This window comes from Carettochelys insculpta, chromosome 2, assembly GCF_033958435.1.
Source record: "Carettochelys insculpta isolate YL-2023 chromosome 2, ASM3395843v1, whole genome shotgun sequence".
NCBI classification, from domain to species: Eukaryota; Metazoa; Chordata; order Testudines; family Carettochelyidae; genus Carettochelys; species Carettochelys insculpta.
In genome coordinates this window covers 115,404,900-115,418,736 of record NC_134138.1, presented here as the reverse complement: position 1 = coordinate 115,418,736, position 13,837 = coordinate 115,404,900, and the positions used below count along the sequence as shown (strand labels likewise).

The following is a 13,837-nucleotide window of genomic DNA, read 5'->3' as shown; positions in this document are numbered from 1 at the left end:
CTTCACTTTTTTTTTTAAATTTAAAATTAATGGACAGATTGCGGATGCCTTCTACACAGCGTATTTGCTGTCTCACCCTTTTCCTGTCTGGTGCCATCAGGTTTGATCTTCATTTAAGATAAAAGAAAGGTCTTTGCCCTGCCCGCTGCCCCCATGTTGCAGAGAAAAGTTTGAAGATGTGAAACATAAAGTTTCCAAAATAAGAAAGCAATTAAAAAATACATATTTTTAAAAGTTATGATTTTAATCCAATGTCAGTGTGTGTGTGCCAGATTTGTGTTTTTGAACACTGGGGGAAGGCAATGCTGCTTATAGAAAATGCCAGTGTTTACGTGCAGTAACTGGAGCTGTGCCTCATTACAGATTGAAGGATCAGACATGCTCCACTCTCCAAATGACCATATAGTTTCCTTTCCTGAAAAAAAATCAACCGCTTTAATTAACTAGAAAATTAATTATCTATCCTCCTGTTAAAACCAGTACAAAACCTCAAATCTCCACGGCGCTGATCCAAAGTTCATTTTGATCAGTGGGAGTCTCTCTGTTAACTTAGTGCACTTTGGAACAGTTTGTATGTAAACTCATTACGAAGTACACGGAATTAAGACAATCTCTTCCATACATGCTGTTAATGCACATTGCTGCAGAATGATTAGCTTTTTAAAATAAATAATCTCAACTCGTGGTATACACTAACAAAAAGATGTTGTCTGGTCAATTCCACACTGATTCCTACTGGTATTAGTTTCATTATGAACACTTAGAACAGCAATTACGTTTGCATGGGTTGTTGTGCTAATTATGTTACCAGGATACTACCCACAAAACAACGCCATGCAAAATGTAACTTGTGAAGATGTTGCTCCAGAGGTTTTAGAACTAGATCAAATGTTTAATTTGCAAGCTCTGTACAATCATGGATAGGGAGATAAATCAAAACTTGGGCATTAGTACCCTATATTTTCAGAATTTCATACTGTGTTATACCAACAACAATATTTTAATGTGATTAATCATATCTAGCTTCAGAAAATGAGAAATTCCATTCTCAGCCCCTGAAGCAAATGGTGAAGGAAATCAAGTTTTTTAAGACCTGGAGCAATAAAGAATACTTCGAGAGTCTTTATGAGGCATATCTGTATGGCAGTATGAATGGATGTACTATATACAATTAAGTTGTTTCCAAGCATACATCAATATTTTTGAATGATATTTTTATCAATCAGGAAAATTGTGCTTCCATCTGGGTAAGTTTGGCCTGACAAAGCCTATCTCATCTTTAGCTGCACTGTGAGAGCACTGAAAAATAAGGTAAATTCCAACCATTTATCAGCTGTTTTCAGAAGTCCCATTAGTGGGAATTAATTTTCAATTATCAATGGCTATAAACATAAGAACCAAAGTGTCCATTAACAGTGGCTTTATAACAGCAGCTTTTTCTCAGTGACTAGGTATGGGAGCTATTTGTCAGGTAATGCTAAATACAAAACTTGCAGTAAGCACAGGAAGCGTGAATGCCTGAGTTTATTGTAAGCATTTTTCAAATCAACTTGCAGGTACAAGACATGCAATCATGTCAGAACAAAAGAGCTACTTAGCATTAAGGAATTAATTATATGAAAAATTGTGCTCCTGATACCAGCTGACAAATCAAATTATTACAAATTTTCCTACTTACCACACTACCTACACACAAGCACAGACAAGGAAGACATATTGTGCCATCACTACTATCTATTCTGAAAGAGGCACTGAAAATCTTCAGAGAAGGAGAAGCATAGAATTCATTGTCAAACTTTATGTAGCCTTTAGTGATTTTGCTATAATGAAGTCACAACATCTAAATTCCAGGATACCACAAAAAAATGGCAGACATCCTCAAAATACCTATATGCATACCTCCTCACCGTGCTTTGGAGAGAATGCCTATAGAAATATATTAAATGTTTCTTCTATGTGTTAGCAATTACTAACCTCTGATGAAGACAAAGTGAGCATATTGGCCACCACACACTCATCTTATAGACCTGCCCACAGACCTATACATTCTGGTCATACATGTGAAAGCTCACAGAAATCTTATGACCTATATTTCAATCAAAGGCTCAAACCATCATGTCCTAACGGACATACCTCCAAATATTCATCCTGACAAAGAATGATATTTGTTCAAAATATTAGCAGCTACTGAAAGGAAAAGCATCACTGAACGATGGCTGACAAAACAAGAACCTACAACTGAGCTATGCAGCATGGGGCACAGGTCAGTTGCTGATTTGAACTACACTAAATGATGGTGCCTCTGTAATTTGAAGTCTTTAAATCAAGGTCTGAGGACTTCAGTAACTCAGTCAGAACTTATGGGCCTATGACAGGTGTGAATGAGTGAATTCTATGGTCTGTGATGTGCAGAAGGTCAGATTAGATTATCGGGATCATCCTTTCTGGCCGTAAAGTCTATGGGTCTATGATTTACAAGCAATTAAAGGGATGGAACAGATCACAGATAGAATCTGTAAGTCTTAGGGACTGTTTGAAGATCACTGGGCTCTAACCAGTGCACTGCTTATAACATATAAGAGACAAGGACAAAAGGTAACAGCCAAGATCTAAAAACACATCACCTCACCCAGACCAGACATGCCCATCCATCCACCACATAACAACACCTGGGCAGAAAGAGTCATAGAATCATAGGGCTGGAAGGGACCTCAGGAGGTCATTGAGTCCTTGCCCTTGGCGAATCCATGTTGACTACTTTTGATCACTTTCCCCTTTTCCAAGTGCTCCAAAATGGATTCCTTGAGGATCCCCTCCATTATTTTCCCAGGGACTGAGGTAAGGCTGACCAGTCTATAATTCCCTGGATTTTCCTTTTTTAAAGCTGAGCACTATATTTGCCTTTTTCCAGTCATCTGAGATCTCTCCTGATCTCCAAGAGTCTTCAAAGATAATGGCCAAAGGCTCAGCAATGATATCTGCCAATTCCCTTAGTACCCTTGGGTCCATTAAATCCAGACCCATGGATTTGTGTACACCTAGTTTTTTTTAAGTATCTCATAACTTGTTTCTTCCCAACAGATTGCTGCCCTCCACCTTCCCATAGTGCACTGTCTATCACCACAGTGTGGGAACTGTCCTTGTCTGTGAAGACTGAGGCAAAAAAAAGCATTGAGTACTTCAGCTTTTCTTTCATCATCTGTCACTAGGTTACCTCTCTCATCCAGTAACTGCCCCACACCTTCCCCTATAACCCTCTTGTTAACATGCCTGTAGAAACCTTTCTTGTTACCCTCCACATCCCTTGACAGCTGGAATTCCAATCGTGCTTTCGCTTTCCTGATTACTGCCCAGCATTCTCCGGCCATAAATTTATACTCCTCAGACAACTGTCCATGTTTCCACTTCTTATATGCATCCTTTTCAAGTTTAAGCTGACCAAGGATTTCCCTGTTAAACCACGCTGGTTGCCTACCATATTTGCATTTCCTGCTATGCAGTGGGATGGTTTGTTCCTGTGGCTTCAGTGAGACTTCTTTAAGATATTATTGGTTATCCTGAACTCTTTTCCTCTAAACTGAGCAATTGAGCCTGCTTAGGATGGGATTCAAACCCACAGGTGCAGAGCACAAGGGAATAGCAGTCTAGGGTCTTAGCCACTCAGCCAGCTCATCTTCCCCAGCCAGCTACACATCTGCCTATACCATGCACAAACACTACAATATGAGTTTGTCCCTCTCCTTCTCTATGCACCATTATATATTGACATGCAAATTTCTTATAAGCCAGCAAATGCCTTTTGAAAATGCACACAAGAAAAAATAAGATGCTGTTATCATACATGTAAGGAATGTGCCAGCAAGAGCTCAATATTACTGAAGGATTTGGGGAATGTGTCCTTTAGAGATCATTTGCATGAAAATGAAAAAGGGTGCATATGTAATGCCTGGTAAACAAAGCTTGATGGGTAGCAGGTAAAGCAATGAATTTTCATCTATTGTAAACAATGTGTTGTAAAGTCACAATTTATGCACGCAGTGTAAGAATTGTGGAGTCTTACCAATGCTTGAAGTTGTTGTGGGGGTACAGTGCAGTCATCACTGCTGTATAAGATGGATCACACAGGGCTCCCTCCATCTAAGCATTGTGAGGTGGAAGGGATAGTGCTTGAACCATCTGGCTGGGAGCCTTTTGGACATACAGCTGTAAGACTGATTTGACACCTCACCCCCCAACTCTTCAAACATAGCTCTAAAGCTGGGTCTATAGATATTTTGTGAGACTCCAGAGTTATTTTGTGAGATTTTGTGGCTAGGCCCACAGCTGAATGCCACTATGAGTTGAGATTACTGGCGGCTGAAGCCGAAGAGAGCTGTACTCTCCCAGCCATTTGCCTGCTGTCTTGTGGGTTTTGCTGTAGGCAAAACCCTGTGATTCTAGCTCTCTGTGGCTTTGTGCTAAGAGATAAGCATGCCCTGACCAGCTCTTCTCTCTAAGAGAGCTTAAGAAGAGTTGGAGCTGATGGGGAGGAAGGATGTTTCCTTCCCCTCTTCAGTACAAGAAAAGGCAAGGCAGTGGCAGTTGTTTTTAAATAAAAGAGTTTCCCTTGCCCTGATGGTAGCCCGAAGATGCTTGTAAAGCCACCAGGAATCTCCTCAGTCAACATCAAGCACTATACAGCTCTGATTTGGATGGGGGCTTTAGAGGCAAGAGTAATACAGTAATACAAATAAATAAACAAGTTTTGTAGCTTTCTCTTTTTTTTCTTAACCTCTCAGAAAACTAAAAAAGGTAGGTCCCAATGAGCTGGGCCATACATATCATTCCTTAACAATTTTGTCTCTTTCCCTTATGCAAATATTGACTTTCAATTAAACCAACTAGGAAGGTTTTATTTACAAAATTCAATTTACATTAAATTTCTTATCATACTAAAGCATCTTTGTGGACCAGTATCAATAATTCCCACAGTTCTGGGAATAAATATGCATAGTACACTGGAATAAAAACAAAATATTGATTGTTTATGCCCTTTTTCCTCACAATATGCAGTTTATTTTTAATTTCAGAGCAATGAAGCAGTGTATTAGCAAAAAGTAAAACCAAACTCACTTAATCAAAAAGTTATTTTCAAACAAACAAATCTGGAGATTAAAATTCTTGGCAGTAACCCTTTGGAAGGAGATTTTCAGAAATGAAATGTTAGTGAACTGAAAACATTTGTGCCTTGTAGCTGCTCTTCATATTCCTGAATGAACGTTCACAGATTATTTGGTTTCATTTTATTTTTAGATTCCTATACTCAGATATATTAATCACACAGATGAATAGCTATGCCTGTCAAATACTCTAGAGATTACGAACACAATCCAAAGTGCAAGTAAAAAAGCAAATTGAGATATGGACAACCTACTAGAGCTGGTCAGGAAATAAAAACTTTTTGTATGGAAGATTTTTCAGAATTCTAAGGATTCTGGCCAGCCCTACCATCTACGTTGACCTCCAAGGCCTATGTAAGAGACATAACAAGGAAAGAAAACACATTCCAAGAGGAATCAGTAAACATCTTTCTTATGAAACTATCAGAGAGGTAGCCGAGTTAGTCTGTATCTTCAAAAGCAACAAGAAGTCCTGTGGCACCTTATAGACTAACAGATATTTTGGAGCATAAGCTTTTGTGAGCATGCATGCATCTGATGAAGTGGGTCTTTGCCCATGAAAGCTTACGCTCCAAAATAGCTGTTAGTCTCTTATCAAACTAGTAAGAGTAAGGAAAGAATAACTGCATCAATGAAAAAACAGCACTGCTTCACCACTTCCTATATCTATCTGCATGTCTAATACATACATTACAGTATCTTTTCTTTTAGCAACACTAGCTGTCAAATCCTGGCCCAACTGAAGTCAGTGGGAGTTTTACCATTGATTTTGATGGAACTGAAACTTCACCACAGGTACAGGAGTAAGAATTACAACACACCAGAATATGCTGTAAAATGAAAATAATGCTCTTTCCCTTTTTAAGTGTCTCGCACACACAGGCCCATTCTCCAAAGACTATTCTACTCTAGTCCAAAGACTACTCCAAACACTACTCCATTACTTTGAAAAGCCCTGTTTAAAGGGATGCATCTTGCAGCAGACATAAGAATAGTGAAACTTGTAATCATCCTGCTATCCAGTGTTAGTATATTTCATGGCCAGAGGCCATCCACAGACTGGCTATGATATACTACAGCGCTTACAGCAGTGCAGTTGCACTAATGCAGCTGCTCTGTTGTAGCATTGATAGTGCAAATACTTAGCTGGGAGAGAGCTCAGCCATCAGCTTAATTACTCCAGCCCCTGTGAGCAGCAGCAGCAGCTGTGTCAGAAAGAGAAGCTTTCCTACCGCCATAGTGCTACTCACCCTGGCACTTCGGACAGGGCAATTTATGTTACTCAGAGGTGGCCTATTCATACCTGTGAGCAAGTAAGTTATGCCGATATGAGCTGTAGGGTGTACACAGCCTAAGAAGGGCACCTTCAGGCACCTTTTCAGCAATGAAGAATGGGAATCAGGCAGGCCATCCTTGGGGTTGTACATCTCAGTGAAAATGTATCCCCCTGTGTTTACAGATACAAATGACAAATCACTTTCTTCAGAGGGGTAGCCGCGTTAGTCTGTACCTTCAAAAACAACAAGAAGTCCTGTGGCATCTGATGAAGTGGGTCTTTGCTAATGAAAGCTTATGCTCCAAATATCTGTTAGTCTATACGGTGCTCTTTTTTGTTTTGTTTTGAAAATCACTTTCTCTGATCCAGCAATGCATGGCTCATGCTTGAGATGAGGGAGGCACTCTTCTTTGTTCCCTTCAGTCCCCCATTAAAAACATGGCATCATGCAAATGTTTAACTGTTTTGAAAACCATTAATTTCAGCTAACATTACTCTGCACCATTATGTTGTGTGTGAGTTGCAAGGTAAGACAAGCGCAACAGTGGGTAAGTGCACAAACCTTTTGTCCTCTACGTAGAATTTTACATTCTGACTTAGATTAGAACTTAGAATTGGTGGGATGGTTTCGCCCTAGTTTCCATTTGTCCACCTTACTGAACCACAAACAAGTCAACTAACTGCATCCAGATTCATGGACTTGGCTCAGAAGAGACCCAGCACTGGAGTAATAAAGATATTGCAGGTCAGGAACAGGCTTTATTGACACAAGATTTGGGAAAGCTTGCACTGTGGTAACTTCTTTGTTGTGAAATGTTACTGAGAGTTCTATATGCACCTCAGGGACACAGCAGTGGCTCTTGGCAAGGACAAGTCACTGTTTAATCATACTTTTTATTTTTAAAAAAATGCTGCTTCTCTCCGTTTTACTGTGTAAAAATGTGACGGAATGGACTAAGCCCAGAGATCCCTCATAGTCCCACCACACTCACCCCAGGAAAGATGTAGAGGTGAGACCTCTGAGCAGCCTGGAGAGACTGTGAAGGCCTAGCCAATCAGAAGGTTGCAGTTTGGTACAAAAGGAGCTACAGGACAGCCCAGAGTCAGTTTCTTGCTAGAGCCAGAGGAGTGCAGATGGTGCTCCTGGATGGCTAAAGGGAACTGCAGCACCATGGACAGTTCAGCACTGGCAGAGACAAAGGGAACAAGGAGGAGCTTCTGGTAAACCACTGGGACTGAACACAAAACTTTAGCCCTAAAGAAAGGGTGACACATTGGTGAAGCCTGGGGCTATAGGGAAGTGGCCTAGGCAACTAAAATAATTTCAACAAGTTTCATGGTAGAGTATAGGTGCAATTTTTAGTGTCCCTGGACCAGGACCTGAAGTAGGTATGGGCCACGGTCCTCCCCATGGGCCACTGGGAAAGTGGCCTACCATTGGCCAGCAATAAACTCTAGGAAGGAGAACTGAACAATTCAGAGGCCCAGATGGAGAATCGGGGCCTGAAGAGACCAAGAACATGAAACTGTTACCCCGAGGATGTAGCTTGTGTCTATAGCACTGTTTAAAGACTGCAGACAAACCCAACCTGAAAGGGTACCTGTGAGAGGTGGGTGCCACCTTGTTACATTAAGACTAACAATAGCAGGGGAAAAGAACCGACTATAGGGAGGTACAGACAAATACTTACCTGTAAAGAGCTGCTCAGTGTTAAATGTAAGTAAACTGAAAAATTACTTCGTGTATCGTATTCTTATATATCACTTGTAATAGGAAAAAAAGAAAAGAAAAAAGTTCACGTACAACATTTGAAATAGGGTTACATCACAGCAAAACACACTAGGTTCTGCACAATACTGGAAGTGGTAAAGACTGACTATCCTGCCCTATTTGATATTGTACTGTCACTGTGCACGAGGTATGGGTAAGCTTAGAGGCTCTGATGGGAGCTGTTTGAAAATTTTCCATCAAACTATTTTTGGATGAATATCTGGGGTTTTGGCTACATTGCATTTTTTAAAGTGTTCCGTGAAATCAAAGAGGTTGCGTATTTTTCTAAAACTTGTCAGACAGAAAATGGAAAACTGATTATTTTTCCAACAAAAACTTGTTTCATTTTCAGCAAAATTTTCCAAAGCAAAGAGCTTATTTTTCTAATCAGATCAGATGATGACACCAATAAAATGTTTAGAGTGATGCTTTATTGCTTGACTTCTCAGCTGTCAGAGCAGAAAGAAAGACAACCAGTTCATCACAGTTAGAACGAAAATGTGTGAAGTCTGGATGGGGCTAAAGGTTATCTTAATAATGTACTCATAGTGTTGAAGAACTTGGTTTTGGGCCTTTCTGAACATGACATACCAAAATTTTCAATAAGAATTGTAGAGGTGACACTAATATTAATGATAGATTTAAAAAACAGTTGAGTCTCTTTACCTCGGTATTGACTTCGGCAGGCTTTTTCTTTGCCTCACCTATATCTAGATAGCTGGGAGAAGAGAAAAAGAATGTGCAGGTTACTTAGAGCAGTATTTAATCACAACAAAATAATTCTTACATTTAATTAAATTATCATGAATAAAATAAGTTGTAGGGAGTTTTCGCCAATATAATCATAACCAAAGTTTTACATGGACACAAACTGACCACTTGCGCACCACTGAAACCCAAGCACCCCAGCCCCATGGTAGAGGCTTGCAGCAGAGACAGCTGTGCACCCCAGTCAGGTATCCCAGGGCCACATGCCCCTCCCCTCTCCAGCTACGGCTGGGGGTTGACCCAGACCACCCACTGCAAGCCCCCTTGGCTAGGCCAAACACCATCCCTGACAGATGTTTTTTAAACCTATTTGTCCCGTACGCATACCCTGAGGTTACAAGGCCAATGCTCAAACAACTGAGCTATCCCTTCCCCCTGGAACTAGACTAAAAGGGACTAAATTGTAGCCTTATACATGTGACCTTTGTCTTTTTTAGCTTTGTACTAATGTAGAGCTATACCTACCTCACAGAACTGGAAGGGACCTCGAGAGGGCAGGGGACTTGACTCAATGACCTCTTGAGGTCCCTTCCAGTTCTATGAGGTAGGTATATCTCTATATCAGTAGAAGTTTAAAAAAGACAAAGGTCTCATGTATAAGGCTACAATTTAGTCAGAGATTTTGTGACTGGGTTCCATGACTCCTTATGCTTCATAGCTATCAGAAGCTGAAGCTGAGGCTGGAGGCAGAACTGTGCATTCTGTTCAGAAACTGTGGTGAGAGCCAGAAGAGGGGCTGTGCATTCCACATTTCTGCCTCCCTTGCTGCAACCAGACCCATGGCTTCCAGCAGGGCTTGCAGTGTCCACCACCAGGCTGCACATCCCTGTACCTAGCATCCCTGTTCAACAGCTGCAGCCAACTCCAAAGTGAGCTCTTCATGCACTCTGTGTGTGGATGGCACACATCTGCCCAGGAGCTGCAATGGGGACTGTGAGGCCCCCTTTGTGACTTCACAGGGCTGTGTCTGAGGCAAGGCAGGGTCTGCAGCTGGGTACATGCACCCCTCTTCCACAGCTGTTCCCTCCCATGGCTCCCCCTCCAAACCCCCGCCCCACTGCAGACACTGACAGCTGGGGGCTCAGCTTGTTGGCACTCCTCCCATGAGACTCCATAACTCCCCATACTTAGCCCTGATCCCAGTTATTTTTAGTGAAGTCATGGACAGGTCCTAGGCTCCAGTGTTGCCTGTAAGCTCTGTGATGCTGCAGCTGATCAGGAAAAATTGAACCACCACCTGCAGCTAGCTTCTGTGTTTCTATTGGTGGGGCACATTTGCAAATGCCTCAGTGCACACAAGCAAAATTTATTCTACTCCTGGGTGGAAAAAATCTGAACATGGATGGATGAGATTAGGGGAAATATTGCTGAGTCCTGTATAATTTTATTTATTGCCTGTGAACTATCCCTCTTGCTAACAATAACTGTGACCAAATCTTAGGGGTTTTGTCCCCAAGAACAAGTAAGTAATAGGTATCTCACAAGAAACTGTCAAAGGCTGAGAACAAGTTGTCAGAACACTGCAGGCTGCTCTGTATGGCAGGATTAGTGCACTGTGGATTCTGTGCACTAGCTAGCCATGCACAAAATCACAGTGTGACCCCTACCACCATACTGCAGAACTTTTAACGTGTGGTATCTTGGTCCAGACAGGTAGTTACTGTGCAGTAGGCTATAGCTTTACAGATCTACTTGCCATTCATCATTAGTCTCTGTGTGGACAAGCCCTAAGATCAGGCTGTCTCCATACGTGCACACACGGTGCACACTCACTTAGTACAGCTGTAAATGACTACACAGGCTGGAAGGCAGTAGAGAAGCCGGTCTGCTATGTCCAGAAAAAAAAAAATTAAGTAATTAGGAAATTTTCCTCTTCTTGGACAGCAGCTTTACAGAAGAGTGGGATTTTTCAACAGTGCTCAGCAATGTCCTAATCCTGCTCTCAGTGAAGATAGTGGCAACATTTTCGTCGACTTCAACAGGCGCAAGACTAGGCCAATGCTGAGTGCCTTTGAAAAGCCCAATCTATATGTATTGCACCCAGGGCCAGTCCCAGCCAACTGGTAGCCCCGGGCAAATTTTGGTAGCCTCTTGAAAATGGAGGCCCCAATAATAACACCAACCTCAGTGCTCCGCCCCAGCACCACAGCCAGCAGCTGGCCCAGTCCTGGACACATGCAGCACAGCCGGGAGCAAAGCGCAGACAGCATGGCGGGGGGGGCTGGCCCAGGAATGCAGGCAGAATGGAGGGAGCTGGCCCAGAGTGGAGTGCCTGCTCAGGAGTGTACAGCATGGGGGAAAGCTGGCTGCTGAGCCAGCAGCCAAGCCCAATATGCTGCACTGGCTTTTTGGCATCCCCTTGGAAGTGGCAGCCCCAGGTGACTACCTGGCTCGCCGGCCCCTAAGACCAGCTCTGATTGCACTGTTTTAAAAAAGTGGGTGCAACTGTTTTCCTTGACTGTACCATTGTCAGAAGAGACCGATGTGAAAATGCCACACAAGTGGAGAGATTTCTTTGCTTCTCCACAGAAAAATGTCTTTTGATGGGTATGCCAAGAAAAACCACAAAAGCTGTTACGTTCTCCTCCTAAGTAGGGTGGGTGAGTCATTTTGGGCAACCAGAGCAGCGGAAAGGTAAATCACCACTGGGGATGCCCTGACCAGTGCCCCCTATCCTGTGTTGGGCTTTGCTGCTGTTCCCAGCTGGGCTGGGGATGGGAGAGGACATGACTGCCTCTTCTGCAAGCAGCAGCGTGGGCCATGTTAGATCCACTCTCAGTAACCTGTAACCTCTCTAGGCTGCAGCAAGTGCAGCACATACCCACAGCTTCCTTCCCCATCACACTTCATCTGTAGGGGGAGGGGTCTCTATAAAGGGAGCTGCTCCCCGTCTGTCCAACTCCTGTTCACCCAGACCCCTCCAGACCCAGACCCCTGCCGAGTCTCACACCTCTCTGCACCCAAAACCACACCGCAGAGCTTCCCATACCCAAACCCCCAACTGCTGAGCCTCACCTGCTACATCTTGAACCCCCCCTGCACAGGCCCCCCCAGCCTCTGGACACATGGACCTCCACCTCTGCACCCAGGCTAACCCCTTTGAGACCCTTGCACTCACGCCCACCCCCTGGTGAGCCACACAACCCCCATGTAACTGGACCATGCCAGCAAGCCACTAGGACCCACACCCTACCAAGTCCCATTCCCCCAGCACCTGGTGTCTACCTGCAGAGCTCCATGCCCCCTGCATCCAGAACCCCTCTATGCCCCTTAGACCTCTGCACCCAGATCTCCCAAGCACACAGCACTGAGAATGCACACCCAGAAGCTTCTCACCCCACATCTGGATCCCTGCAAACTAAGCCCCACCACACTTAAATTCTGCTGGGCTAAGCCTGCCTGCCCACGCCTAGTAGGCCTGGCAAGGAGGGGTGGGAGCCCCAGGGTATTTCGGTGGCAGGCCTGCCCCTTGCACTGTGTTAGGGTTGGGTACAGCCTCACCACCGAGCCAGCGTCCAAGGGGATGGAGGGTGCTTCAGTGTGATCTCCCTCCTCTGTCCAGTCAGTGGCCTGCGCTCCCCAGTGTCATCTTGGAGCCTCCACAGGTAATTACTGGCAAGTAACATAAAATGTTGTGTGCAGAATTTTTATTTTCTGGTTGCAGAATTCCCTCAGGAGTAATAGCAGCAAGCCATTGTAGTCAGACATGAACCCCCAACTTGGCCTTTTCTTCCTCTCCCCCCACTGGGAGAGACAGAGAGAGAAATAAGCAGGGGAGACAGGTAGCCTTTGATGTCCTGGGAAAGCAGGTGTGCTGTCTCACCCAGCCTCTCTACTATACACAAAAACCAGACAGTGAATGGGCTAGCTAATGGCCGCCCTTCTGGCTGATCTCAGTAATTGACACACCTTGATCACTTCCCCAGGAAGAACGGGGAACCCCCGCCCATCACCTCCAAAGGTGCCCAATTGTCCACAATTCACAGGTGCAAATTGAGCCTTGCACCTTCCCTGGGAAACCTGGGGTTCAAAAAAACATATTCCTCCCAATTGGCCACTTGAGACCAGGAAGAAGCGTACGTGACAAAAGGAGTATAAAGGGGCTTGGCAGCCCACCCCCCTCTGAGTTTCAATCACCTACACCTGCTGGTCAGGTCTGGAATTAACTCCTGAGACTGGGGATGCCTGGTTCGTATCTACTTCTTCCCAAGGGATTGAGAGAAAGATTCTGGGTCACACCGGATCTAGGAGGCAGGGGTAAGAATTACACCTGTATTACACTTCTTTCCTATAGGAATTGAGGGAAAGACTCTGGTTCCACCAGGTCTAAGAGGCAGGGGTGAAAATCACACCTGCAACTTGCCTTTCTTGTGTACACATTAATTGTATTAGTTTAAGCTAGCTAGTTTGTCTAAAACTTTAAGTTAAATTGTGTTGTTTCCCCTTTAAAAACCACAAGTACTAACTTGTACTTTAATCATTTGTCTTAGTTAAATTGTTTCTATCTTTGTATAAATAAAAAGTAACTGTTAAAGCCTCTCTAAGTGTAATTTTCCTCTTGCTGCTGTACCCGAACTAAACACAAACCAAAGAACCCAGCCTGCCCTGGCTGCTTAGCGTAGCTGCTGGTGTGGCATCACCCCTTTGCCACCAGACCTTTAGCTGGCACCTGGGCATCAGCTCACAGCCATGGGCTCTAAATAGGGGGTCTGAAGTTAAAGTGATAAACAGGGAAAAGAACCACTTAACCATAAAGATATATTTCTGCATAATTCCTTTTCCACTCCCAGTTGGTCATGCTCCCCTCACCTCCAGATTTCTGCCACGATCCACACCAGAACATCAGAACCATTGAGTGAGGGC

At 43.7% G+C, this 13,837-nt stretch overlaps 1 protein-coding gene across 1 annotated transcript in view; it reads right to left on the bottom strand.

Moving 5' to 3' along the window:
- Nucleotides 1-13,837, bottom strand: part of DCDC2 (doublecortin domain containing 2) — a 105,190-nt gene that overhangs the window by 88,972 nt on the left and 2,381 nt on the right. The window contains 1 exon segment of the mRNA XM_074987591.1: nt 8,873-8,924. Coding sequence (XP_074843692.1) covers nt 8,873-8,924 — 52 coding nt within the window.